General features: G+C 39.2%; 1 protein-coding gene across 1 annotated transcript; it reads left to right on the top strand.

The window, feature by feature from the left end:
• Positions 1-8,463: 8,463 nt before the first annotated feature.
• Positions 8,464-10,858, top strand: SOX2 (SRY-box transcription factor 2). Its single transcript, XM_029616989.1, has one exon. The coding sequence runs from the start codon at positions 8,952-8,954 to the stop codon at positions 9,891-9,893; it is 942 nt and encodes a 313-aa protein (XP_029472849.1). The 5' UTR covers positions 8,464-8,951; the 3' UTR covers positions 9,894-10,858.
• Positions 10,859-26,294: the final 15,436 nt, after the last annotated feature.

Genomic DNA, 26,294 nt, shown 5'->3' with positions numbered 1-26,294 from the left:
GCGGCTGCGACCCGCTCTCTGGCGCCCCCTTAAGGCAACCTGAAAATAACCTCTGCTCTCGGCTGAGTGAAGCCGCAGGCAATCCCCCCGAGCAACGAAGGCCAACAAACTGGGCAAATAACCTCTCCCCCCCCCCCCAAACCCCCTCCCCAAAAAACAACCCCCAGCCTCAGTCTTTCTAGTAGAAACTTGTAAGATAAGCCAATGCTTCTAATAAGTGCCCTAGATAAGAGGTTTGCCTGGAATAGCAAGACAAGCTGCACAGGGCAGTGAACTACCTGGACCGTATTCGGCCCTATAATACTCTGAGGTGAAATTGATTGGGAAATTGCAGATTTTGACACTTTGGTTAATTATAATACAATTTTACGGAGCTCTTTCTGACTATTGTTAGCAAAAGGGTTTGGGTTTCTTTTTTTTTTTTTTTTAAAGAATTTAGTAGATAAAGGTTAATCTTGGTCTGAATGATAGAGCTGTGATTGACAAGGGAAAAGGTGTTGAGGGCAAGCCGAGCTGTCTTATTTACAACCCATTGCTTGCTATAGAGCCTTTGTTAGGACTGGAAGCTAATTTAGTGCTGATCAAAGGCACCACAGAGTTAAAGGACTGGTAATGACTGCTAATTTCATTTCAGCCTCATACATCCCCAACTGCTGTAATTAAAGACGTGCTATTTAAATACAGGTGAAGGGTATTTTTAGCTTGGATTAAGGCTTATATATATATATATATATATATATATATATATATATATATATATATATATATATATATATATATATATCTGAATTGATTTTTTTATTTCTTTTTTTTAAAATTGAGTTCATAATGTATAAAGCAATTTAGTTTTGAATATAGAATTATTTGTTTTTCTCACTTGCTTCTCTCCGTTGAAACTGTTTATTTATAATATACGCCTCGGAAATACGCTTGTCCTTGTGGGGCAGTGTGAGCAAGCATAGGTAAAGACTAATATTAGCCAACCATTAGAAAACTGCCATGCAATTTTTAAGTAAATTCCATTATGAAAATCCCAAAGTATATTTATGTTTGAAACTTTACGGGGCATAGAACTTTTAAATGTTTCCAACAATCAAACCACCTTCCTAAGATTACTGTTAGTTTAATGAAATTGTTTTGCCGAAGTGTAGCTGGTTTGTTGGAGCTAAAATTGTTATCGCTTAACTGATGTAACATTTCTTTTTTACGAACATCAAAGAATAAAAGCTCTACATTTCCGTAGCTGGTTAAAATTGATACAAAAAAGGGAGATATTTAGCCTTTAATCTCTTTTATCCAAGACGACTAAAGATCTGTACTCGACCCTGCTAAGCTTGCAAGCTGTCCCTTCTGCTGGTGCTTGAATTCGGCTCTGATGTGAGGTGGGGCTGCGAGGGTTATCTTCAGCCCCCCCTATTGGACGCAGTGGGAGCTGCACAGTGCCAGTCCTGGGAATTGCTAGAACCCGCCTCGTCTGCGCCTGAATTCTTGTATAAAAAAAAAATAAAGGAAACGTATAATAAAAATATAACTCTACCAAAGATAACAACGCTTGTTCACTTAAGAGAAGAATTGAGAAAAGGGTTAAGCAGGTGTCAAAAGGCTCTCAAAAAGTTTTAAAGGTACTTGTGGAGAATAAGGGAAATAGAAAGAGTAAGGACAATAAGGGAAACGTCTCAGCCTAATGGCAGAATGAGTATTTTACTCTATTTTTTGTATTTCCATCATTCATTTCCTTGTACAGGTTGTCGCAAATGATTTTACATATTTTTGCTGTGCAAAATGTTCTATTTTCATGGCTGGCTCTGTGTGTGTGTGTGTGTGTGTGTGTCACACACATACACACACGTACCAGTGGCAACTCTGGTTAATTATATACCATTATCACAAGACCTTCATTAAAATTAAAATTCATGGTACTAGCATTTTAGGAAAAAAAAGGAAAAAAACACAAGTCATGTTTATATGTAGGTAAATGTTTGCATTTATCTCCATATTAAATTGTCAGAAAGCATATAAATTTCATACATTTTAATTTAGAAATCAGTGGAAAACCTGCATTTATAAAACGGAGATGTTTCATAAACCTAAAACATATTTTAAAAAGTTAATTTTTACCCTACAGCCATATGGATTATGACGCAGCCATCAATCACAAACTCTCTTCCACAAAAGGGAGAAAATTATTTCTATTTCACATTTTAATTTGAGTTAGTCATATTGAAAACAGATCTTTAGTACACAAAAATATTTTCCAGCTGTTCTTGTATTTAAACTTCAGAATTGCAAGCATATGTAACCTAAAAATGGTTATTCATTTTCAATATAAACATAAGCGTTGTTTTCTAACAGAAGGTCTGATGTACCAACGGGTTTTTCCCCATGGTATATCTATGGAAAAGATCCTTAATACATAGGCCACAGCACTTCAGATAGAATCAAACTGTGGAGTGGAATTAGCCAGTATATATTTTAATATAACACGAAATATTTTATATTATATTGGCGTTCAGATAAAAAAAAATAAAATTTAGAAACTGTAAATAAATTATCTGCGGCAAAGCTTTCACATGTGTAATTCTAAATTTATTTTGTGAAATGGTTTGATTTACCCTGTGCACAGGCTTCCGGGTATGCGTTAGTATCGCTGGAGAAATGTAATAGCTGCATTAACTTATCTTGTAGTAATAGAATGGCTACTCTTATAATTGGCAATACTAGGAAATTCCTATATTTAAAAATGCAGCTTTCTTTACTTAGTTTGGGTAAGAGATCTGAATTCTGAAAACGAAAATAAGAGTTATGTATACAAATCGCCCCTGTTATAGCTGATAGAATGTTCAGAGGGTTTCTGTTAAAAATGAGCATAGAGAGTTTACTGGGATGGACACTTGATGCTAAGTGGTAAGCATAAAACTAGAAAAACAATACAACTCAATATGAATAACTAAAAAAATTGAAAAGGTCAATTCGCTACACTGAGAGACTCAATCCTTTTCAGAATGTCAGCAACTTTTCAGCAAGGTAGCGCACAAAAAATATAATTTTATCCAGTATGCTGCGTATTAGAGAATAAGCAATACAAGCTGTATTTTTATTTAAGTTCAGCATATGGATGTATGTGTGTGTGTGTGTGAGAGAGAGAGAAACAGAGATGTGTGTCTGTGTCTGTATATAGATATGCGCGCAGACACACACACAAATAAAGACGCATTCTGAATGAATGTGTGTATATCTTACTGTACCAAAATTTCCACATATACATACGCACATTCGTAGTCGCACATCATGAATTAATGTATATGTGCGTGCCTATATCTTAGACTACCAACAATTCCACGCACGCACACACTCGCGCATCCTGAATTGATGTATATGCAACTTCCTGTACGAACAATTCCACGGCCCATATATAGATATAAGCTTCAGGGCATTCATTTAAGTGCCAGGAAAATATAGATTTTACAAGTAGTGGGAACTTCTTATAGCTTTACTTAGGCTGGGAATTTCATTGTCATATTATTTGCTGCAAAACCTGCAAGATGTCTGGAGATGCTTGTATGGTCTGAATTATTAGCTCTTAAATGCTTCTGGCATTTGGTTGAAATCCTGGAGTTCTGAGGGAGGCATTTGAATAGTCTTCGCTTAACGTTACCTTTTCGGTACCACAAACCACTATGCTAGTGCATTGGTGCTTTGGAAGCATTCCCCTCTGACATCTTGCAGAAGAGTGCTTAAATGCATCAGTTTTCCCATGGAAGCACGTGGATTCCCCCTATTTTATTATTATTATTTCATGACCGAAAATTAGGATAAAAGAAGAAGAGGGGGCTTAGTGTACTGTGTTGGCTGCAAGAAAATTCTTCAGCCATCAAGTGTCCTTGAATGAAATTATTGAACGAAATTGGGGTTGGAGGAAGCATGTATTATCCTCCTGTTCATCTGCACATGTAAAGGCACTTTTGAGAAATATAATCAGATGGTATTCTAGATTGTCTCGAGCAACCCCCCCCCCCACCCCACCAAAAAAAAAAACAAAACCACCCAACAACAGATTAACATGTTGTATTAATTAATATCTAAAAAGCAAGCCCTGTGATGCTGCAAGATTATACTTCTAGTTTTGACAGGTGCATGTTTGTTAAACCAAAAAATTATATTTAAATATATATAATCCGCTTTGAGGTGCCGAAAAGCGGAATATAAATCAGATAAATAAATCTCAGCATCATTTTTATTAGTTATTAGATTTCATTTATGATTTCTGAGAATGCCCCTGAAGATAAAGTTGTGACTCTTTTTGTTAAGACGTTTATAATAAAGTTTCTAATTACACTGATGCTGACTTCTGCCCAGTGCTATTTTTCACAGGATTAAGAAAAAGCAAAAGTCGCCCCTAATTTCCTAGCTACAGTTATTTGGCTGCATAAGCTTGTATTGATTATGCTCGCAAGTTCTAAATAGCACAAGTTGAAATCAATTTTAATCTCCAAAGAACTGGCAGTTCTTGGTTTAGTAATGTAATAAATTCCACATAGGAAACCTTGTCTTCCTATTAGTAGATGCATGGTTAACAAAGCCTTTTCTGTCTAAAAAGTCCCATTTCTTGGCCTAAGACCTCCGGATCACTAAGTTTTTTGCAGTTAATATTTTTTTAAAGTCTCCCAATTTCTTTTTTTTAACCTGAAATATGATTTGTCTTAACATTTCTTAGTACGTAAATGCTTCCTTACGTCATAGGATTGTTTTCTGATTGTGGGTGCAGGTATTAAAGTCCGGAGTGAAAAAAAAAAACAGAAATCTTTGAGCCAACCGCTTCAGATTTATACATTTTCATTCTGAACCAGTTCCTCCTTCACATAATTTCGCATGTAATGAAATGAAAACTTTTGGATCTCGCAGTTGACATTTTGCACAAAATTGAGTTATCAAGGCAGTAATTATTTCACAGGGAGATAAAACTCTCATAGCCCTAACTGTCAAATAGGCCCCTTTCAGATTTTAATTACAAAATAAAATGAGCCTGCTCTTCCTCGGAAGGGTTTGTGAGTGGTTAAACAGAGCTTTCCCCAATACTGGTGGTCGTCAGACTCTGCTAATTAGCAATGCTGAGAAATTCCTGTTAACAAGGACATTCTCCAAGTCTCTGCAGGTTCCCCGCAGTTCTCCTTCATTTCCATAAGAAGATTAAGAGTGGAGGGGAACACACTCTAATGCAGATGCAGGAAAGAAGCGTTTTTAACAAGCATCATAGCAGTAAGATGCTTGGCTTGTTCTCACCTAATTACCGCAAGTTAAACCTCTATTTGCTTCTTAGGACAAAAAAAAAAAAAAAAGGATCTGCGGCTCCGCATCTTTAGAAGTCTGCCCTAGTTCACTTCAGATTTGCCAGAAGTAGGGTCAAACCAAGCATTAACAGTTTTTGCAGCTCATATTATACCTCAGCTTTATTTTCTTGTAGGGCTTGTAAATTATTTTAAAATAGCTTTGACACCATCTTTTTTGCTGCTTCAGCTCTTACACTTGTACTGGTTTTAAAGTTTTGTCTTTGCAGCAGATGAAAATGTATTCGCGATGATCGTGGAATAAACGTTTACATATCATCATGTATTTAATATAATTGGGATTAATATCTACGTTGCTAAGTAACAAAATGCTATAGTTGTTCCGCTATAACCCGGACCAAATAGCGCTGATCCCCACTCTTAGAATCACAGTAAATTGTATTCCATATATTTCTCTGCAATATCCTTAGCTTGCTGTTTAGAGAAATAAAGACACGCTTAAGCAAAATAAACCTTAAATGCTAATGACATGACAATTGTCAAGTATGCCTATGTCTTATTTGTATAAAAAGAGAAATTAGAAAGAACAAAGGAATCACTGGCACCTTCTCAGGTTATTATTACAGAGTTCAATCAACAATACATACTTATTTTTGTGTGTGAAATTGTGTTAAAAAAAATCAACATCTTGCATCTCTGCCGCTGACAGCTGAAAAGAAAAACGAGATTTGGTTACATGTCACTAAACATTAGTTATCAATTTATTATCATTAAGAAATACCATTAAGAAACACGCACACCCTCCCCCTCCCCCCTCTTCTTCATACTTAATTACCCATAACGTCTTGTAATAATGTTATCAGGTGCAGACCTAAGTATAAACAATAGCAGAGCAAATACTCGGCTGGCCCATTACATTGTCCGGACAATCACAATGCATTCATAAGATGAATAGAATTTGTACCGTTTTTCATGATGTATCGTATACATACGTTTTTAGCTAAATGAATATTGGATTCCTTCGGATCAGAATTCATTAAATATATAGTGATTTAGATGAAAGGGAATTCCCCCCCCCCCCCCCCCCCCACACGTAGGCACCTGTGATTAGTTTACTGTTTTGTTTTTTTTTTTGTTTTTTTTTTTTTTTTGAAACGGTGCTCCTTTTCCCAACCAGGATTTTGGAAATCTAGCCACTAGACGGCGCACCGGCTCCACAGCTACATCCAAGCGCTAGACAAAAAAAAAAAAAAGAAAAAGGCCAGCACGGCCCCAAACCGCGATTCTTTCCTGTCTTCTTTAAATAATTCTTTTCGCCATTGCTTTAATCTGAGCAACACTTTAAAAAGAGAGAAGAGCGTGCAATAAATATTTCGCGTGTAAACAGTGAAAGGAAAATTGCAGCATAATGCCCGATCAAACTTTTTTTTTTTTGTTTGTTTTAACTGGACTGAGACGAGAGGTTGCTTCTGTTGCCGATGAGCGGCTTTAACCAACAGAACTTCAAATCTTAGTCCTGAAAGGGGGGGGAAAAAAAAAAAGATAGATTTGAGACGTAGCAAGAAAATTAATTTCATAGCAAGAAACCGGCCCCTTGCTGAGCACTAAAACTGGCGAATCTGCAGCCGGAGAGGGGTCAAAACGAAATGCTGAAGTACATTATAAGGCAAAAATGGCCTGAGACCTTTTTTTTTTTTCTTTTTATTTGTCGTCAAGTGCGTTTTAGCAACAAAGATCCCAACAAACAGGGTGGAAGTAAACTTAGACGAGCTTTTGTTTGCCACCGTGTAGTGACAACAAGCGAAACAAAACTAGCTATTTGTAACGGACGTGCTGCCATTTCTCCTGGTATTGATGCTTCCCCTCATTGAAATCTTTACATTCAGACAATGGGGCAGCGTCTAAAATTACAGTCACCAACTTCTTCCAACTTTCTGCCACCTTCATCGGGCACTCATGGTGCAGTCAAGCCAGTCCTTCTTCACTCGGTTTTAATTAGAATCACTTAAGAGGCTGGGGTTGTTGGATTTGTTTGTTGTTGTTGTTGTTTGTTTTATGTGCCTGTGGTATTGAGAGATACTCAGTGCTACATGCACAACCTCTCCCCCCTTTTTAACTGGTGGGGAAATGAGCACGCTATATACTTTTTTTTTTTTTTTTTCCAAGCTGGAGTCAGTCCAGCTTCAGGTTACAACAACATAGGCTTTTGCGGGAGTTTTTCTCCCCCCCTCCCCCCCCCAAAAAAATAATGTGCCATTAAGATTTTGAAATATGATTGCTCATGCTGCTCCCCCCCCCCCCCCCTTGCCCGTCTGCCACACTAACCCTTCCTTACAGAATTAAAAGCCATTCCGTTGCCAGGGGAGACTTTTGCCTTGTTTAAATAGCGACTGGAGAGCTGGGGGAGGGGGGGGGGGGCGCATAGAGGGAAAAGAAGCTGCCGAGGAAAACCCCAGCCGACACCTGCAAACTCCAGGTCAGGGGCTCGCAGTCTTCCGCGATATAGATTCGTGTGGGGGAGGTAGAGAGAATGTATGCATGCACACTCACACACACTCTCACACACACACACACACACACACACACACACACACATATATATATATATATATACGATTGATCGCTAGCAATGTTAACCCAGGCGTGCACTTAAAAAGTACACCACAGGCTGCTGTTTCATTCTGCAAGGTAGATGAACTCAAGTTTCCCTGCCCGGCTTGCCCAGAAAGAACGTTATTTCGGAATATATGAGTCGGTAAGGATAATGGGAGGCAAAAAAAAAAAAAAAAGGCCTGTGCACCCCTTGCCAATGAGCCTTCATTTTTTTTTTTTCCCCCACCAAAGTCCCCAAGTTTAAAAAAAAAAATAAAAAAAAAATGTCAACAGCAGCAGCAGCAGCAGCAGCAGCAGCAGCGTTGTTTACCCACTTCCTCCGGCGGGCGGCGCGTGACCTGTTGCTGTAAGCAGACACCGAGGCTTCCCATTGGCTGCCCGGAGGCTTTGGGCCCGCCCCCCCCCCCGCCGAGCCGTCCCGGCAGCGCCCGGCCCCGCCCCCTTTCATGCAAAGCAGACGGGGGGCCAGCCTGTCCTCAAGCGCAGGAGAGGGCGCGCTCTGATTGGTCGGGAGAAACACATTTATTCCCTGACAGCCCCCCGTCACATGGATGGTTGTCTATTAACTTGTTCAAAAAAGTATCGGGAGTTGTCAAGGCTTCGCTGTGTGTGCGCGCGTGTGCGAGTGTGCGTGTGTGTGTGTGTGTGTGAGAGTGTGCGTGCGTGAGTTGTGTGCGTGTGGAAGCGGAGGGGAGGACAACGAAAACAAAACGAAAAAAAAAAAAAAAAAGGAGTTTGCTGCCTCTTTAAGAGCCGGAGAGGAGGAAAAAGAAAAGGGGAGAAGAAAAAGAAAAGAAGTTTCCCGGACTAAGTAAAGAGTATCGGAGGGGGAAGAGAAGCGCCGGGCTCAGAGCGGTTTTTGGAGCTGTAAAAATAAGAAGGCGATATCCGAGAGGGAGCGAGAGCTGCTGGCTAACTCCACTTGGGACTCTGCTGCTGCTGCTTCTTCAGTTTCCTTTTTTTTTTTATACTTTTGTTTTCCTCTTTTTTTTTTTTTTTTGGCGGGGGGTGGGGGGCGACCGAAAAGGCTCGTCCCGCACCAAAGCCGGTTGAATGTACAACATGATGGAAACCGATCTGAAGCCCCCCGCCCCCCAGCAGACTTCGGGGGCCACGGGCAACCCCAACTCGGCCGGCGGCAACCCGAAGAACAGCCCGGACCGGGTCAAGCGCCCCATGAACGCCTTCATGGTCTGGTCGCGGGGCCAGCGCCGCAAAATGGCCCAGGAGAACCCCAAGATGCACAACTCGGAGATCAGCAAGCGCCTGGGGGCGGAGTGGAAACTTTTGTCCGAGGCGGAGAAGCGCCCCTTCATCGACGAGGCCAAGCGCCTGCGGGCGCTGCACATGAAGGAGCACCCGGATTACAAGTACCGGCCCCGGCGGAAAACCAAGACCCTGATGAAGAAGGACAAGTACACGCTGCCGGGCGGGCTGCTGGCCCCGGGCGCCAACAGCATGGGCGCCGGCGTGGGCGCCGGCCTGGGGAGCGCGGTGAGCCAGCGCATGGACAGCTACGCGCACATGAACGGCTGGAGCAACGGGGGCTACGGCGGCATGATGCAGGAGCAGCTGGGCTACCCGCAGCACCCGGGCCTGAACGCGCACGGCGCCGCGCCCATGCAGCCCATGCACCGCTACGACGTCGGCGCCCTGCAGTACAACTCCATGGGCGGCTCGCAGACTTACATGAACGGCTCGCCCGCCGCCTACGGCATGTCCTACGCGCAGCAGGGCGCGCCGGCCATGGCCCTGGGCGCCATGGGCTCGGTGGTCAAGTCGGAGACCAGCTCCAGCCCGCCCGTGGTCACCTCTTCCCACGCCCGGGCCCCCTGCCAGGCCGGGGACCTCCGGGACATGATCAGCATGTACCTGCCGGGGGCCGAGGTGCCGGAGCCGGCTCCCCCCAGCAGACTGCACATGTCGCAGCATTATCAGAGCGCACCTGTCCCCGGCACAGCCATTAATGGTACACTCCCTCTATCGCATATGTAAAGAGAAAAACAAAAACAAAAAAAACAAACACAAAAAAAATACAACCCTTTTAATAGATTCTGGACTTCTTTTTCCTTTTGTTTTTTTTTTCTTTTTTTTGTTGGACTATTTTTGTACAGAGAAAACTCTGGGGAGGGGGAAAAGAGGAAACGTGTATAGAACTCAAGGGATGAAACTACACAAAACTTTAAAAAAAAGTTCTAATGGAACGGTAGGAACTTTGCAGAAAGTTTGCAAAAGTCTTCACCAGTAATATTTAGAGCTAGACTCAAAAGAACGAAAATGTTTTAATATTTGCAAGCAACTTTTGTACAGTATTTATCAAATTAACCTGGCAATCAAAATGTCCACTGTTTATACACTGAAAAAAAAAATTGCCAATATTTTTAAAACAGTCAGCTTGCAGACCTTAGAATAATGCAGCTGCCACCTTATGACAGCTGTAAATGGAAAATTATTAAAATTTGGACATTTTAATTGTTTAGAAATTGTACAAGAGTAATAAAAAGCAGAAGGAGTACCTGAAAAACCATCTAATTGGTTTTCTATAAAAAGGGCAAAAGTTTAGATTGTACTAAAACAATTTTTTTTTTACTTATTGTTAAAATGGAAAATGACCAGGCAGTTTCACACCGTTGTTAATTTATATATAGCGTTTGTTTCCAAACTTTTCATTCTGTTCAGATAAAAACGCAACATGAAACTACTGTGTTTGAAATATTTTCTTATGGTTTGTAATATTTCTGTAAATTTATTGTGATGATATTTTAAAGGTTTTTTTTTTTTTCATTTTCCGTAGTTGTCTTTTAAAGGTTCGGCTCTGTATTATTTGAATCAGTATGCCGAGAGTCCATGTATATATTTGAACTAATACCATCCTTATAACAGGTACATTTTCAACTTAAGTTTTTACTCCATTATGCACAGTTTGAGATAAATAAATTTTTGAAATATGGACACTGAAATTACGTTCGAGTCTTGGATTTATTTTTTTAAAATATTCAGCTATTTTAAAGTATTTCTGAAAATGTTTTTAAATGATTAACTGAATAAAAAGGGCAGTGAAGGTGATCTCTGTCAGAAATGCTCAATAAATTTGGAATGTATTTATCTAGTAGAATAATTTTAATTGAATAGTCAGTCAAGACAGTTAAACACTAGAATATAAATTAGAAACACATGAATACCTTCTTTAAGCAGGTAGATGCCCTGATGGAGAATATAGATTATAGGCTTTCTTTGAATTCATACAACTTGTTGACAGAAATTCAGCTGGAACGGAAATCTTGTTTGCGATTAAAATAAATGGTTTATGTTAGAGACAGGAAGAGAAAGGAAGCAGAAAATAAGAAGGGTTATCTTGCTTGTTATTTTTTTTAAACTGTGCATAACTTTCCAGTTATACCCCAATGACATTGCTGGACAGAGAATTTTACAGATCCAGTTAAGTTATACAAAGCTTAATGCAGTAGTGAAGTTGCATTGTCGGTGTATTTTATATTTGTTTGTGACCAAACCTTCGACTTTTTATCTTCTATGATAGAAGAATAAAAAGTAAAGTGTATTGCAAACCTTAATAGTATTACAACAGTTTTTTTTCTTTAATTTTTATCTCTAAATTGCTAGCTAGGGTCCAATGACATAAAGAAATTCGGATAATATCTCTCCAGCTGATAGCCCCCTAAAGAGGAACCTTGCAGCAGTTAAATTAAAGAAGAAAACACCTAACTATGATATTGTCTTATTTTAAACGAGTCCTTTGTATATTCTAATACAAATAGGGGTTATTAATAAACAGTACGGTAAGAAAGGGGTGAGCAAGCTAGTAGTGATAGTTTGAATGAAGAGTCAAGGCTTCTGTTGCCAGGTTCTTTCGAGGTTAACAGCAAATTCAATTAAAACCGTTTTCTATCACCTTATAAAAGAGACTTATTTTCCCAAACAGCCATCTAATTGTGTTTCTTTATGTGTATAATTATTATATATTCATTTAAAAAAAAAAACTGTAGGATACAAATTATAGCAGCACTTGACAAACACATTTCAGAAAAATATACAAAATAACAGTTCACTTTTATTTGCGGCCGGCAAAACATAGACTTATTATTTCAGAGGTTTATGCACAGTATAAAATGATGCCCCTTGGATGCCCCTTGGATAATCTAGCAGTTTTCACTGCTAGATTATCCCAAAATCTGTTCATAGTTTACAGGTGACAGCAGTGTCACCTAGACATTGGGAGATGTGGTTTGAGAGAATAACCTGTCTATGTATTTTGGTTCAGGTTATGACATTTATTTATTTACATTTTCTGGGCTGTAGAGGCCAAACTGTTAATTCCAGATCGCAAGCTTTTGGGAAGCAATTTTTTTTAAATTAATGCAGAAACTCTAAAACAATTTCGTAGAATTGCAGAGTACTTGTAATGCATATGGGGATTATTCACGTGGTAATGAGCACATTTGGCCGCTCTTGCACATATGAATAAAAGAACTTTGAATAAAGATCCAATGATTTTTTTTTTTTTTTTTTACTAATCATTAAAGGACTTCGTCAATTTTAGCTAGTTAAAAACAATACAATCGGAGACAACCATTAAAGTGTTCAAAGCTAAAAGAAACAATTATTTAAAAAATATTTTGATTGCTAAAAAGGACAGAAAATCACGAGGAGATACTTTTAAGAAACAAAAGACTGGCTAATTTAAATCCATTTTTTTCTTACTCTTAACTTTAGATGTAGGGGTCCACTAGCAAAAATGCAGTGCGTTATGAATCGTTATTTTTTTATTTTTTTAAAGTAAAGCACTTCTACAAATTTGTGAGTAAAATTATTTTCTCAACACATGACAATCTAAGTTTGTTTATATTATGTAGAATCTTATTGTGGAATGACATTGACTTGTCTTCTCCGTTCTAATTCAAGAATGACTTGATGGCGCGTCATAACTAAAAATTGGAATCTCAGCTGTTGTTAGTCTGACAAATGCAATGCCTTGCTTTGATTTTTTAATCTACTTCGGCCCAAAATGATTTTTAGCTCTGTTCAGATTTGTCTTCTTCGGCCTGCACACTATACACTTTGGTTTCCGGTCAAATGGGGCTAGGTTAATGTTTCACTAACCTCGGAGTAGAAATAGGACCAAGGGTGTAGTTTCCCCCTGTGATTTGTTACAACGTTTTGGTGTTAAAATATTTTGCTGAACTGGAGAGATAGATTAGCACGATGCCTTGCCAAGGCTGTGAAGCTGGTATTACAGATGGTCCCAGGGGAAGAGAGCTCACATTAACTGCTAAATGAATATTTGACAAGGGCTCATTCTGAAGTATTATTACTACAAATGCGTCCCTACTGGACTTTCAAAGGGTCAAAGAGCAATGGTTCAATTAATTATTGATACTGCTGGTGGATTTGGTTGTTCTAGCAGGGCTTATTCCTAGAATCACCACAAATCGTACAGTAGGAAATCTGAAGAGATTTTTCCTGTCTTCCTATCTATAATGTCAGGCAATTTAAACCAGCACTGAGGCTAAGATGTGAAGGACAGTTACGGCAGACTGTGTTTTTCGCAATTGGTAGCTGACAAACTGTAACAAGCTTAATTATCACAATTTAATGCAACACTAGGTTAAAATGATGGTGTGAGAAAATACACTACTCACCTTAATTTTAAATCGGTAATAAATATTTATAATCAGATATTTCAAATGTTACCTCTTATAATGAGGAATCTCTTTTACTCGGAATTTTGATCTCATTATAATTTTTAACACATTTTTGTTGTTTATTTAGTTTTATTGTGCATCACAATATTCACAATGGATGTTAAAAAAAAAAACAAAAAACTGTTGAGTGAGATTAGGTGACAATAATATAGGTTGAATGAATAGAGATAAGATGCAAGGGAGCGGGAACCAATAATTACAAACCAAATTCATTCAGGCTTTTCAGGAGTTTTGTGTTGGTCTCCATTGACGGTTTGCGAGCTGCCAGTTTTCTCACATTAGAAAGAAGCGATCAGCGCCTCAGGGGGACAAGCCAGACCGCTTAACTGCATAGCGATGGGCTTCTCATTTAGAGCCATTACAAGAAGAAAATTAAACAGAGCCTTTGTCTGCACAAGGTTTACTTTTCAATTGCTGACACTTTATAGCTAACTGCTCGGAGATTGTACTTTGATTGTGGTTTGATCGCTTTCTATTTACGAGCACAGCTAATTTTTGCAATTAAAACTGCTTTCATATCTATGAGGAATCGCGAGGTGCATTTTTTTTTTTAATTCCTTCATTCGTTTATTTTTCTAGCATGTAGTTATTTATTTTTGTTCTGCTCCACACGGCACTCGCTTTCGCTCGGGATTCCTACCCAGAAGTGTGTTTCTGGGTCGTTTTTTCGTGTTGGTTTGCATTTTCCTCGCAGCACAGGAAATCCAAAGAGTGAGTGAGAAATGGACATCTTTAGGGGTTTGTGTGCATCGCATTTGCTCTTACAAATGAATTTGAAATGAAACTACTGTTTCATTTTGATCTATATTTTGTATGCTACCGTTTCCCTCTAAATGATAAATATGAAGTAAAAAAAAAAAAAAAAAAGAACAAACCATGGTTAGTTGCAAGCGTCTTGGGCAGGTGAACGTTGCAGGATGGGTTAAAGAAATTTTGGTTATCTGGCTTGCAAATAATGAGGCGTTACATTAGAGAGGACTGCAACCAAGTCTCAGATGAGGAAAAGGTATCTCGAACTTCTCACACTGATTAAGTTTTATTAGATTTCTGGAAACATTTCTTATCTAATGTAATCGTGCCTGCCTGTATATGCTTTAAATTCTTATTTCTAAACTATTTTTTCTGTGATTAGGTTGCTTATGACAGCTTCTAAGAGTTAGCATTTTTGCTTTACAATTTTAATTTAATTTCTAATTTCGTATTGCTTTGAATAGATAATGTATTTTCTATACACGTTAAAATCATTAGCTTAGTTATTGTGAATGGCTAACGTGTCAGGTGCTAAAATTTGCTAAAAACATTTGCTTTCTTTTTACTAGGAAACGAATGATACAATCAAAAGCTCTTTTTTTTTCATTTATATTCAACAATTTATATCACTTTGAAAATGAAAGACTTCATTTATTTTAGGCGCAAATCTTTTATCTTCTAACCTATTTAATTGATACACCTATTACTAATGACACTGAACCGTATTTTCCAAAGGTAAAATATTGCTGGTTACAGCAGAGAATGAGAAAACGCCTTTAGAAAATAGGACCTATAATGAATAAGCATATAAATATAAATGAATAAGGAAATATTATACTGCACCGCTGTAAAGAATATATGGTGTATGTAGTCATGCATATAAATGCATACTTGAAATTCAAGAGGTGGGTAAAGCAAGGTCGCTTTTAAGGCCAGATTTAGTGTAATTTCAGTGTCGATGGGACCCATTTATGATGACGTCACTGGCCCATGGCCTCTGTTCCTTTCCCACGACTCCAAACAGAGCTCAGAAATTCTCTTCTGAAATCTTGGCTTCATTAGCTCGGTGGTTGTTAAAATCCAGACGTGAACTGCAGCATCGAACAAGTTTATTGAAGAGGTCTCCTTATTACTTAACACTGCTTGGAACCAATGTTCATTGGTGCATGAAACTGTAAACACCATTGTATTTAGATTCGCAAGGTCACCATGTGCACTTTATGGTAGATACGTAACAAATACTGCAATTCTGTGATGTGATTCAGGGCAGAGAGTGCGGGATAGGGTAAATCGGAAGCTTCAATGTTAAGCACATCACCTTTAGAATTTTGCATGGTACTGGCTTTCCCGGGGCTTACCTGTTTTTTTTTTTCATGAACTGGCTTTCCTTAAATGAATTTTCGCCAAAAAAACCAAACAAACATATTTCAAGACAAGCTCCCAGAGTTTCCATGCTCTTTGTTATTGTAAAACGTTTCTGTATACTCGGGTGCTACTTAATCTGACCGCAGCACAATATTAATTTTTAAAGACAATTTTATTCTAGGTTACTCTGGATAAATAAAGGTTTCTTATTGAATTGTTCAAATGGGAAGAATTTATTGCGAAATCTACAACACATTTATTCTCAAGTATCGCACGTCAAAACAATTGCGATTGGTATCCGATACCAATAAATTATTAAATCTTGTAACAGTCACTCTTTTTATTCCAAATATAAACCTATATATTTCTGATCAAAAGAGATTTACATGTGTTAAACTGCAATCGGCTTGCAAAGCGGTTTATTTAAAAACAAATGCAGTTCAAAACTATTTTCTGTAAGTGCATAGCAAGTAGAGTGCCAGCTTGCCTTGCATATTAGCTTGCGTATGCACCAACTGTACATAAATAGATATGCTTTGCCTAAGATATCACAGGGAGATGGCCGCTGTTATTACGAACCCATTTTGCAATGTAAGAAGATCTTAAATGTGTCCTCTGGCATTCTCTGAACTGATGGTTCAATAAGCGCTTACAAATTGCAAAATTGCTGAAGACAGAGAAATAATTAATGTATTAAAACAAGCAATGAATTCCTCAGGAGAACCTTATCATCTTCAACCAGACTTACAACATCTATGCTAATACTGTCCGTGACGTCATTCAAACCCGACTTAATAGGAATCCGTCGTGAAATCATTATTTTTTTTTTTGCTTGAAAAGCAATCTTGACTTTTTTGTCATTCCAGTTTACGGTATTTGAGTCACGTGTGTGTGTGTGTGTGTGTGTGTGTGTGTGTGTATACATACTAGTAATATTATGCTCTCAATTCTAGCTTTAAATTTAATTTCTTTCAAACTCCAGGGACAGATTTAAAAATAGATATTAAGTGTAATCTCTTAAAATATTCCCTTTAATATAATAGACAATCATGTTAACTATTTATTTCTACTTTTTCATATGTGTGTCTCTATATATATCTATATAAATATAGATCTGTGTGTGTGTGTGTGTGTGTGTATATATATATATATAAATACACAGAGAGAGAGATGACAGCTCTTTATTCTTAACTTTGTTAAATTATTATCTTTTGCAGGATATTCTACTATTATTAATAAGAAATTAACAGTTGGATGTCTAGATCTACTGGCTACAATTAACTGAGACAATCAACTTCTTGGAGTTCTAGGACATTTACTGCATTTTGAAGGGCTGTCTATGGGAAGCCCTCACTAAACAATAGCTGGAGCTATCCCCGAGATCTGAAACCACCTTTTTTTTTTTTTTACTGCTTAAATCCAGTCTTTCTGAATTGCACGTACTGTATTTTTAAAGTAAATTGACCTCAGGTTAGAGTAACGAGGAAGGTTTTTTTTTTTTTTGGGGGGGGGGGGGGAGGGGGGGGAACTGAGATATAACCATAAACTGGTATTTTTATAGGTAAAAGCACATTATGACATCTTTGAAACAAATATATTGAGGCCCGTCTGTCACTGTGATGCAGCGCAGGTAGCCTAAGTTTACCGGAACATGCACTAAGCTTATCTCCCATAGACGTATAACTGGAGAAAAGGTTTAGTGCACAGGCCCTCGGGTGTTTTAAGGCGGCCCGATCATCAAGCCCAGAAATAAGGCACTATTCATTCAGGTGCATTTCCCAAACCGAGCTGGTCAGAGGCATCGATTGTCCTGGCAGCTGAGCAGTCCGGAACGTATTTTGAGAAAAGGATTTTCCCAGAGGGAGTCGGGCAGTGGGAATAATTTTCAAACTGGGCAGTGAGGGGGACGGGGGACGGACACGGGGACCTGTTCTTGACTGGTGCGTAATGGAAGCTCGCACCCTCAAGGGTGGCAGGGTGCTTCAGCCTTCCCAGAATCCTTAGTGTCAATATCCGTGGCAGGGACTTTACTAAAACGTGCGCAGGCAGCTTTTTTTTTTGAGAGCAGTTACAAACTTTTAAGAAGCGCGTGTTCGTTCAAAGTCGGCAAAAGCTGCTCAAGTGAAGGATGAGCAAGCTGCAGTTCGCCTCCGGCTCCAAATGGTGCTAGATTTTCAGCGCTATTTTTTTGCCGTCCTCATCTCCATCCCCATCCTCTTTGTTTTCACACATCCTATTAAGCAAATATTAGGAATGCCACCCGCCCATTTTCCCTGCTCTGCCTGCATACATTATGCGCTTGCCCTGATTCCTTCTTACGTGGGGGCGATTTATTATTATTATTATATATAAGTGCCACAGTTCTACGGCCGTGCGCGAAAATGAGACCAGTGCCCTTCTCCGGGGAAAATCACGTGGCTTTTTTTTTTTTTTTTGCTTTGCTGATACATCTCGCGCAACTTCTGCAGCTTGCAGGGAACAAATCCGCCCGAGGGCCGGGGCGATGGCAATTGCAGCGCTATCTAATTGTACTGCATCGCTAAAGACGCTGGGGCGAGCTGTTTCCTCCCAGTTCTCTCATGTCCCCTTTGCCCAGCACTAAAGTTAGATAATCGATCCTATATCGTGTTTTCTAAAACAACAACAACAACAACAACAAAAAACAACCTCTGAATACAACTCTCACCCTCCTAAACTCTGGTTTCCTTCACTTTGCTCACCTTAAAGCTTTTGCCCTACAGTTTCTCTTCATACTTGTATTTGATTTGGGGAGTTGTTTGTTAAATATTGTGAAAATATTATCAATTCTAAAAGTTAGGGAAGGCATGAAAGATTGCAGTAAAGCATTTCCAAACATTTGATGTTTAGCTATGCCACAATTGTGTAAACTACATCCCCAGCTAAAATCTAAAAGGTGTTATAGGTAATTAAATCAGCTATTTGCAAATTGTTGAATTTCTGCGTTGCTGCAAATTCTAATTGAACGGTTACTTAACTTTTGAAAGGTGCAAAGACCACAAACATATTCTCTTATTAGTAAAATCTCAAATGAGGTCCAACTATAAGGTATTGTATGCGGGGTTTTTTGTTTTGTTTTTTTTTTTACCCGTCACAGACGAGCAATACTAATTTTTGTGCTGGCTGAAAAGCAGGAAGGATTGCAGTGAATTGAGCCCTGTCAGCGACGTCTTCCATTTGAACAATCTCTTGTGGTGAATGGCAGTAGCTCCCTGATCCAGTGCAGGTGCAGTAGTGCTGGGGGATGGGGGCCCTGCGTTCAGCCAAAAAAGCACATTCTCTACAATAGACCACACACTGCCAGCCAGCATGGCATCAACTCACACTTTCAGAGTTGTGTATGTGTGTGTGTGTGTGTGTGTGAGAGAGAGAGTGAGTGCACGCACACACACACACACACACACACAGTTCCGAGGTCACAAAGTATCTATACAGTAGCACTAGTTAGGTTCCTTTAATGAAGACTGGCGATTTGTATGACCAACACTGAATCTGTTGGGGCTCTGTAATATCAGTTATGCTGTAATCGTAACCTAAAACTGGGTTGCCATTTTATGAAAACAATTTTTCACTAGATTCTTTAATTAGATATTATTAAATTAAACATTTTTGTAATTGTTAACTTGAATGCACTACCACTACTTACACTGTTCCCTCTAAATTAACACCGGAAATGAGTCCTTTTATTTTCTGGTAAAAATACCCTTTTACAACCTAATATCAGCTAAAACTTTGATAGCAAAGCACACCTTCTCTATTGCTCATATCTGTCTCATTTGAAGATTATTTTTTTTTTTTTTAACATTCAGCTGCTAAGTTGTTGATTACTCAGGTTTGCCTTTGCAAAATCACCGAGCTTTCACTGCTTAAATAATGCAAACTGTTCCGGCTGATTTTGTCCTTACGTACAGCATTTCGCAGGAAAAGTCAATAAGATGATGCAGCATTTTTCAGAAGCGGTGGTGGAAAGTCTTTGCAATGTGTTTGGTTGATTTCTCTTCACTACACTCCTGCAAGAAACAGATTAGACCCCCTTTGGATATACTTGCTGATGCATCGCGCAGAGGAAAATTGCTCCGTGTTTGCTTATAAAAACCCATGTAAGCGTAAAAAGTTTTCATCGTGGTAACAAATGGCATCAACTTCTGATACACTTTCCAAGCCATTATTTATCTCAATACCATTAAACGGGAAAATTGACAGGCAACTAAGTATTACTGAGCCGCCTGAGCACACCAAATCAAGTTTTTAAACTGATTCTAAGAACTCTCTGTGAACTGAGTAATGAATAATGATATACACACACCATGCACACAGATATTAGGTGGCAATCAGATGTCTTCTATAGTGGAAGAATTCTTAATCTACATTCTCATATTGCTTATTTAATTGATTTACATCCCTAATAAATAAACGGGGCTCACTAAAGTGTCATCAGTCTTGCATCCTTCATTTTATTATTATTATTATTATTATTATTATTATCTACAAGTTTGGAAGCCGGGAACTGTAGGGTCTTCACCCGGATTAGGTATGCATATGGCGTCAGGCACAATCTGTGACAAAAACCACGAAAGAACTGCCGCTTACTCAACTCCTTGCTTCTCTCTACAGTTTTCCACTTTCTTTCCCCCAGCGCTGCTCGATCGCCTTTGTGTGGTACGGATGCACACACACACACCCATAATTAATCCTTCTGATTAATGCCTACATGCAACACCCAAGGGGCAACTCTGCCTATTTAGATTTCTTTGGTTGGTTGAACAAATTTAAGTGGGCAAAAAAAAGTTGCAAACCTAATAACTATTTTGTAAAGAATTTCCTGATTATAGATGCTTAACTTATTATGAAGAAAGTCTGAAGTAGGAATATTTAGGTTTCCACTACTGGTAGGCGCACTCACTATGCAGAGAGAGGATGCCTTGAAGTCTCTTAAACGTTGGAATGAACTGCTTTAGGTGAAATATTTACGGCGACATGGCTGTCTAACACACACTAAGATGACATTCCTTCTAAACATTTACTTTCCTATCAAAGAGGTTTGCAGCAGAATGGTTCCATTGAAAATAGTTTATAGAGGCAGCCAGTAATCACCTCGTTCTTCCTCTCTTCTGATTGTGCAATTACTTTAGGATTTGTACCATCCGTGCACCATCATTCAAGTATATTTCTGCTGGTGGCTTTCAGCTAAAAGCGAAGACGCAACAATAACACTCACATTGCCCTCCTATACTTTAACGCTAGCGTATTGTTTGATTACTAATTCGAGTTAATATGATCTTTATGGCAACATAACAGCGGATAATTGGCTCTTTTTTTTTTTTTTTTGAACAACAATGTAAATCACAATCACTTTATTATTTAATAACGTCAAACGCTTCCTTGGATTGGCCCCGACAGGGAAGATCTGTTCTTTCTAGGCAGTGTTGTCGAGAAAGAACAATACAGATCTAATTGTGGAGATTTGAAAAGTTGGCTCCTGTAAATGAACAGCTCGGGATATGGAAGTTCCAGCAGATGTCGGCACTTCTGCCTGTGACAAACCCTAACCCCCTTCCCCCTCCCACCCACCAGGACTTTATTGAAGATTGTTTTTTGTTCTCAGAACCTAGCAACAACCTAAATCTTCTAGGAGCAAATATACCCCCTATTCCTCAGTGGCCATAAAGTGCATTGTACTGCAGCCTTAACAGTGACGTCCTGGCACCCACATCAGATCAGTACCTGTGGCAGGATGCAATGGCTTGGCTGCACGAGGACCTTTGCAGATATGTCCTGCATTGCAGAGGGGTACACACATGCCTTTGCAGGAGAACGCTTTTGATTCGGGTATGCTTATTTTGCAACTGGCAGGTCTCATTAGTATGCAAGTCTGGTGCTTAACAAGTTGTGCCATTTTTTTTTTTTTAATTCGCGATCAAGACATGAAAAAAGTTAAGCTGCTTCAAGAAAACTCTTACTTTCTAAAGACTCTGAGGCCCACAGAATGCGGGCGGAGGGGGAAATCAAGTTTTGAAGATTTTTTTTTTTGTTTTCACACTTTTGGCAGGACCCATCAGAATTTTTTTTTTTTTTTTTTTTTTAATTCAGAAGTTGATAGGGCACCTGCAATGAAACAACGTCCTTCTGATTACAGAACGTAGTTTATATTAAGTCAAGCTGGGTTCTTTTTTTTTTTTTTTTTTTTTTTTGCTGAATTTAAGTATTAAGGACCGTGGCATTCCTGACTGTACCTCAGTGCCTCTGTTGCCCTCCCTTCCAAAACAGAGCAGGACGGACGCCTGTCTACATATCTGACCATAAAAGATAGATAGTAAAGTTAGCAGATTTATTGAAAAAGTGTGTGTGTGTGTGTGTGTGTGTGTGTGTGTGTAAGGGGGAAGTTTACAGTCCAGCTAGGTAAGGAAAGCCTTAATTGTGTTAAGCACGCCCGATCGCAGACAATAGGCTTCAGACCTGGATTGTCGGAGTTCTCCTAAATAAAATGCCCACGTCTTTCCCTCTCCCAGGACACGGGGGCTTCGGCCCTTGTCATCAGTATGGGAACAACTCTTAGGGGGTGGCCTCTCAGCCAAACCTCTGAAAGGAGGTTGCGAAAGCTCCCTGCTGGCAGGAGTTCGGAGCGGTGCTGCTTGCGCGCCGCTTCCCGCCGTCGGTGCATCCGAAGGGGGGAAGCGGTGCGAGTTTTGGATGCGCGCTGCAGCTCGGTCAGCAGGTGCGCGCGCAGGGGAGGGGAGAGGACCGGGGGAGGAGTTAGCAGGGTACGTGAAAAAAAAACAAACCAATAGCGCACGCTACTATTTTCTTATAGGGCCCTGTATGTCAAAAGCTTTAAAAAAAAACAAACCAAAAACAAAACGTTCTGAGTGAATAAAATAATTGAAAATAGGAATTATATTGCTTTCCCCCCCTCCCCCCATTTTACCTTTTATCATCATTGCTGCTGTCTCTGCGGTTTTCCTCTGCTTAAAACAACTTCAAGAACAGTTTTAACACACACACACAACATGGAAGACTGCCCAGCAACGGGAAGACAGGTCCCAGCAACTGGGACCTGACATATACCCTGCTTTCCTTTACATTACTACATATCAGACTTTCATCAGATAGTTCTGGGTAGAGAATAACTTTATTCTTCACAATGTGCAGACAAATGAGCAACTACTGAGAAATCTATTCACCTCGACTAATTTGTAAACTAATGTGACTCATTCATTGAAACGACCCCCATCTCCCATAGGGACTTCAGTAATTTTTCTTTACTTTTTTTTTTTTGTAAACCTCAGTCCTTTCAGAATAGATTAAAAAAAAAAAGGCTCAAATTCACCGTTGACCTTTGCTGGAAATGCAGTCCTGGGCCTGTTTTCCTAATCACCTTTCCTTGCCCAGTGGGCACAAAGGGTTTAGGAATATTCCCCCTACCCGTTCCAAATGCGCGTTAAGTTGATATCGACTGTTTCATGTAATTTTATTGTACGTTATATAAGTTTCGCCGTGGGCCTTCGGAAGTGGAGAATAATAAATCTAAATAATAATAAAAAAAAAAGGCAAGCATTAATCAAGTCTTTCAGAACAAATGTAACCGAAACAGATAATATAACGGCCGCTAGGAACCCCGAGGCCCATCTAGTCTGTCCAATACTTTGCCTTATAAACTTTCAAGACTCTCATGCACCAGAAATTCTCAAGGTTCTAATTAGAGGTCTTGTTTCACCGCAAAACAGGTAACAACATTGACAAGCAAGATCATTGCTTAGAATACATTCCTTGCATGCAACCTAAAATGGGGTGTTTAAAAAGTTTAGACATTTTGGACACCAACAGTTACCAGCTCTTTAAGAACTGGAGTACACAAATCTACTATAACATGTTTTCACCACACGGTCCCTTAAGTAAATCTGTCTGTCCTATGCACCGAAGAGTGAAACACTCACAGTACCTCCCTAAGTTGATTCTCATACAGACAAGACACTTCGCCAAAACTTTGCATTTCACATGAGTTTTCAAGGGCCATTAAAAAATCGGCAGCTAAAAAAAATTGATTTATTGTTTGATTTGACTATTATTGATAATGTCGGCATTATACCCAGGAGACTATAAAGGCTTCTTAAAAAAATATTATAGCAAGATTGTTAGCTTTAACTCATGTTAGTCCAGAGTTTCTCTGAAATACAGAAAATAAAACAATAACAAAAAAGAGAATCTTTCTCTCGTTCACACACACACACACACACACACACACACACATACACACACACACGCACGCTTTCTCTCACGCACACTCTCCCACACACTCTCGCATGCCAAAAATGTAGCTTAGTGCAAACTAATCTATATTTTTTAGTGGAGGGGTAGGAGCTGAGAAGATAAAAGTTGTAAATCTCTTCATACTACAGCACGCTAAATATATGACTATACAGTGGCAAACTGTAGAAATCCGAACTAGGTTTTTGCGGTTTCTTCTAGCAGAGTCAATCTCTCAACATCACCTCTTTACATTGTTACGGTATCATTTTGAAAACATTGTCCAGAGGTGTTTCATCTGCCAGATCTTTGATTGTTTAACACGCTTATCAATAACAAGACATATAAATATCAAAGTGAAAGAGCACAAGCAACTCTTTCTTGAAGCAGAGGCAGCTTAAGCAGCTTTCTCTGAGGGTGATTTGTAGCTCTGTAAGGGGCACAGATAGCAAATACCCTGCAGGTGCGTGTTGTAACACTGCCATCCGGACTTTAATGTAGATTACTCTCAAACTCGTTTGATCGGGCCTTTGAAAACCCTCTGCAATTGCCTGTGACGAAACGCCAGCCTCAGTTTTCTTTGAATAAAGCCTTAAGGGTAAGTCCACAGGGCTTTTAAAGATCATTGAAAAAAAATATATATAATGTTCGGTTTTTAGTTTAGAGTTTGACTAGGTCAACTTTCCTGTATCATCACTCTTCTTTTAAACTGCTAAGCACATAGTGTAACCAGCAACTCGGTTCTGACAATGTGCCATATGGCTTTTTCTGCCTTAAGGGTTATTTATATTTGATTAGGATAGCGCTACACAAAAATGTTGCTAGAGAAATTTTACGTGGAACGGATAGCGAGGTGAACCAGTGACAAAGCTGCTCTTTTCGGCAGGCTGCACTCCTGAAACCCATTGCTGACCTGCTTTATTATATTTACCGACCCTGTAAAGGCTTCCTCCCGGTTCTCACGTATTCGGAAGTATGAACAAGCTCACTTGAAGATATGTGTAGTCACACTCAGGCTCGGAAAAGTTGCCGAAGTGTACCAAAAAATGTGTTTGCAAGCCCAGTGTTTCTTTATATTCCAATCTTAGTATCTTTCTTTCTTTCTTTCTTTCTTTCTTTCTTTCTTTCTTTCTTTCATTCATTTATTTATTTATTTAGGTGTGCAAACAGCGCTGCATTCTCTACAACCTCAACCTGACAATCCGGAGAAACCGGGAATTTGAATTAAAGGCACATTTGAAATACTTCGGACCACAAGGGGTTACGCATAAATAAATGCCACATTTGCCTATTGCAAGAGTTTTCTCAGTCTTTTCTAAGTCACAACAGGGGAGGGAAAAAAAAAACAAACCACCACAGTCATTTATTATCTGGCATGGGGCAGGAGCAGTCCTCTCAGCTTCGGCCGGCAGAAGAGGGCTTTTCTTCCACAGCAAACCCCTTTGTTCTCCAGATCTCCTTCCCAATTTCAAGCTTCACTTCCACATCCCAAGTTTGTTTGTTAATGACGCCATTACCATCTGGCGCGTCCTACTTTCCAAAAGATATCAATTTCCCAGTTCCCTTGCCAGCATAGCCAGAGGATGTCGCTTTCAGTCCCTTGAGCGGAGTACCTGGGCACGATTATCAGAGCCATGATTAGTTTCCACACACACGCTGCCGAACGCGATAAATTACATCGTATGCTGGAATAGTTGTTTAAAATTCGCTTGCCCGTAAAGTACGTGCGCCTTCTGCACGTGATCTCATAAATGTGTCTCCAAGAGCTTTACTATATCCCATCTTCTGTACCTAGCAAAGGAAACCGTTATCTCATCAAAAACAAAGGTCTCCGTTGATTGTAGCAGCTACAATGACGTTCTTGTTTTAATAGGGGTTTTTTTTTTGCTTTTTCTCTCGTTCATACATATTATTTGTTATATAATAAGAATAAAAATTCTATTAATTATTATTGTTTTATGTTGTACTCAGTGTAAAGAATTTGGCGATTTCCGTTTCTACATATTTATGTGCTTTTGGCATAGAAAGCTATAAAAAAAGTTGGGATGATCTGTGTCTAGGTTTCACAATGCCCTTCTTTATCCCGCTGCACCCAGCTTCAACATAGTGAAAAGGGAACAGACAGCAGCTCAACCTCCAAATGCGTGAGCTTTGTGTAGTGCAATCCCTACTGGCCGATATAAACGGCTAATTTCTCATTATGTGGGCATCTTATAGAAAGAGTGCAACATTTATTCTCATCTGTAATTTTGAAATGCAACGTGGCTTATGACTTGGAAAAAAAAAAAAAACCCTCCCA

Source organism: Rhinatrema bivittatum, chromosome 9 (assembly GCF_901001135.1).
Source record: "Rhinatrema bivittatum chromosome 9, aRhiBiv1.1, whole genome shotgun sequence".
NCBI classification, from domain to species: Eukaryota; Metazoa; Chordata; class Amphibia; order Gymnophiona; family Rhinatrematidae; genus Rhinatrema; species Rhinatrema bivittatum.
This window is presented reverse-complemented; position numbering and strand designations above follow the sequence as displayed.

Bases quoted from the DNA above. Each gene is read 5' to 3' on its own strand.
- SOX2 (XM_029616989.1), top strand. From the start codon at position 8,952: ATGTACAACATGATGGAAACCGATCTGAAGCCCCCCGCCCCCCAGCAG.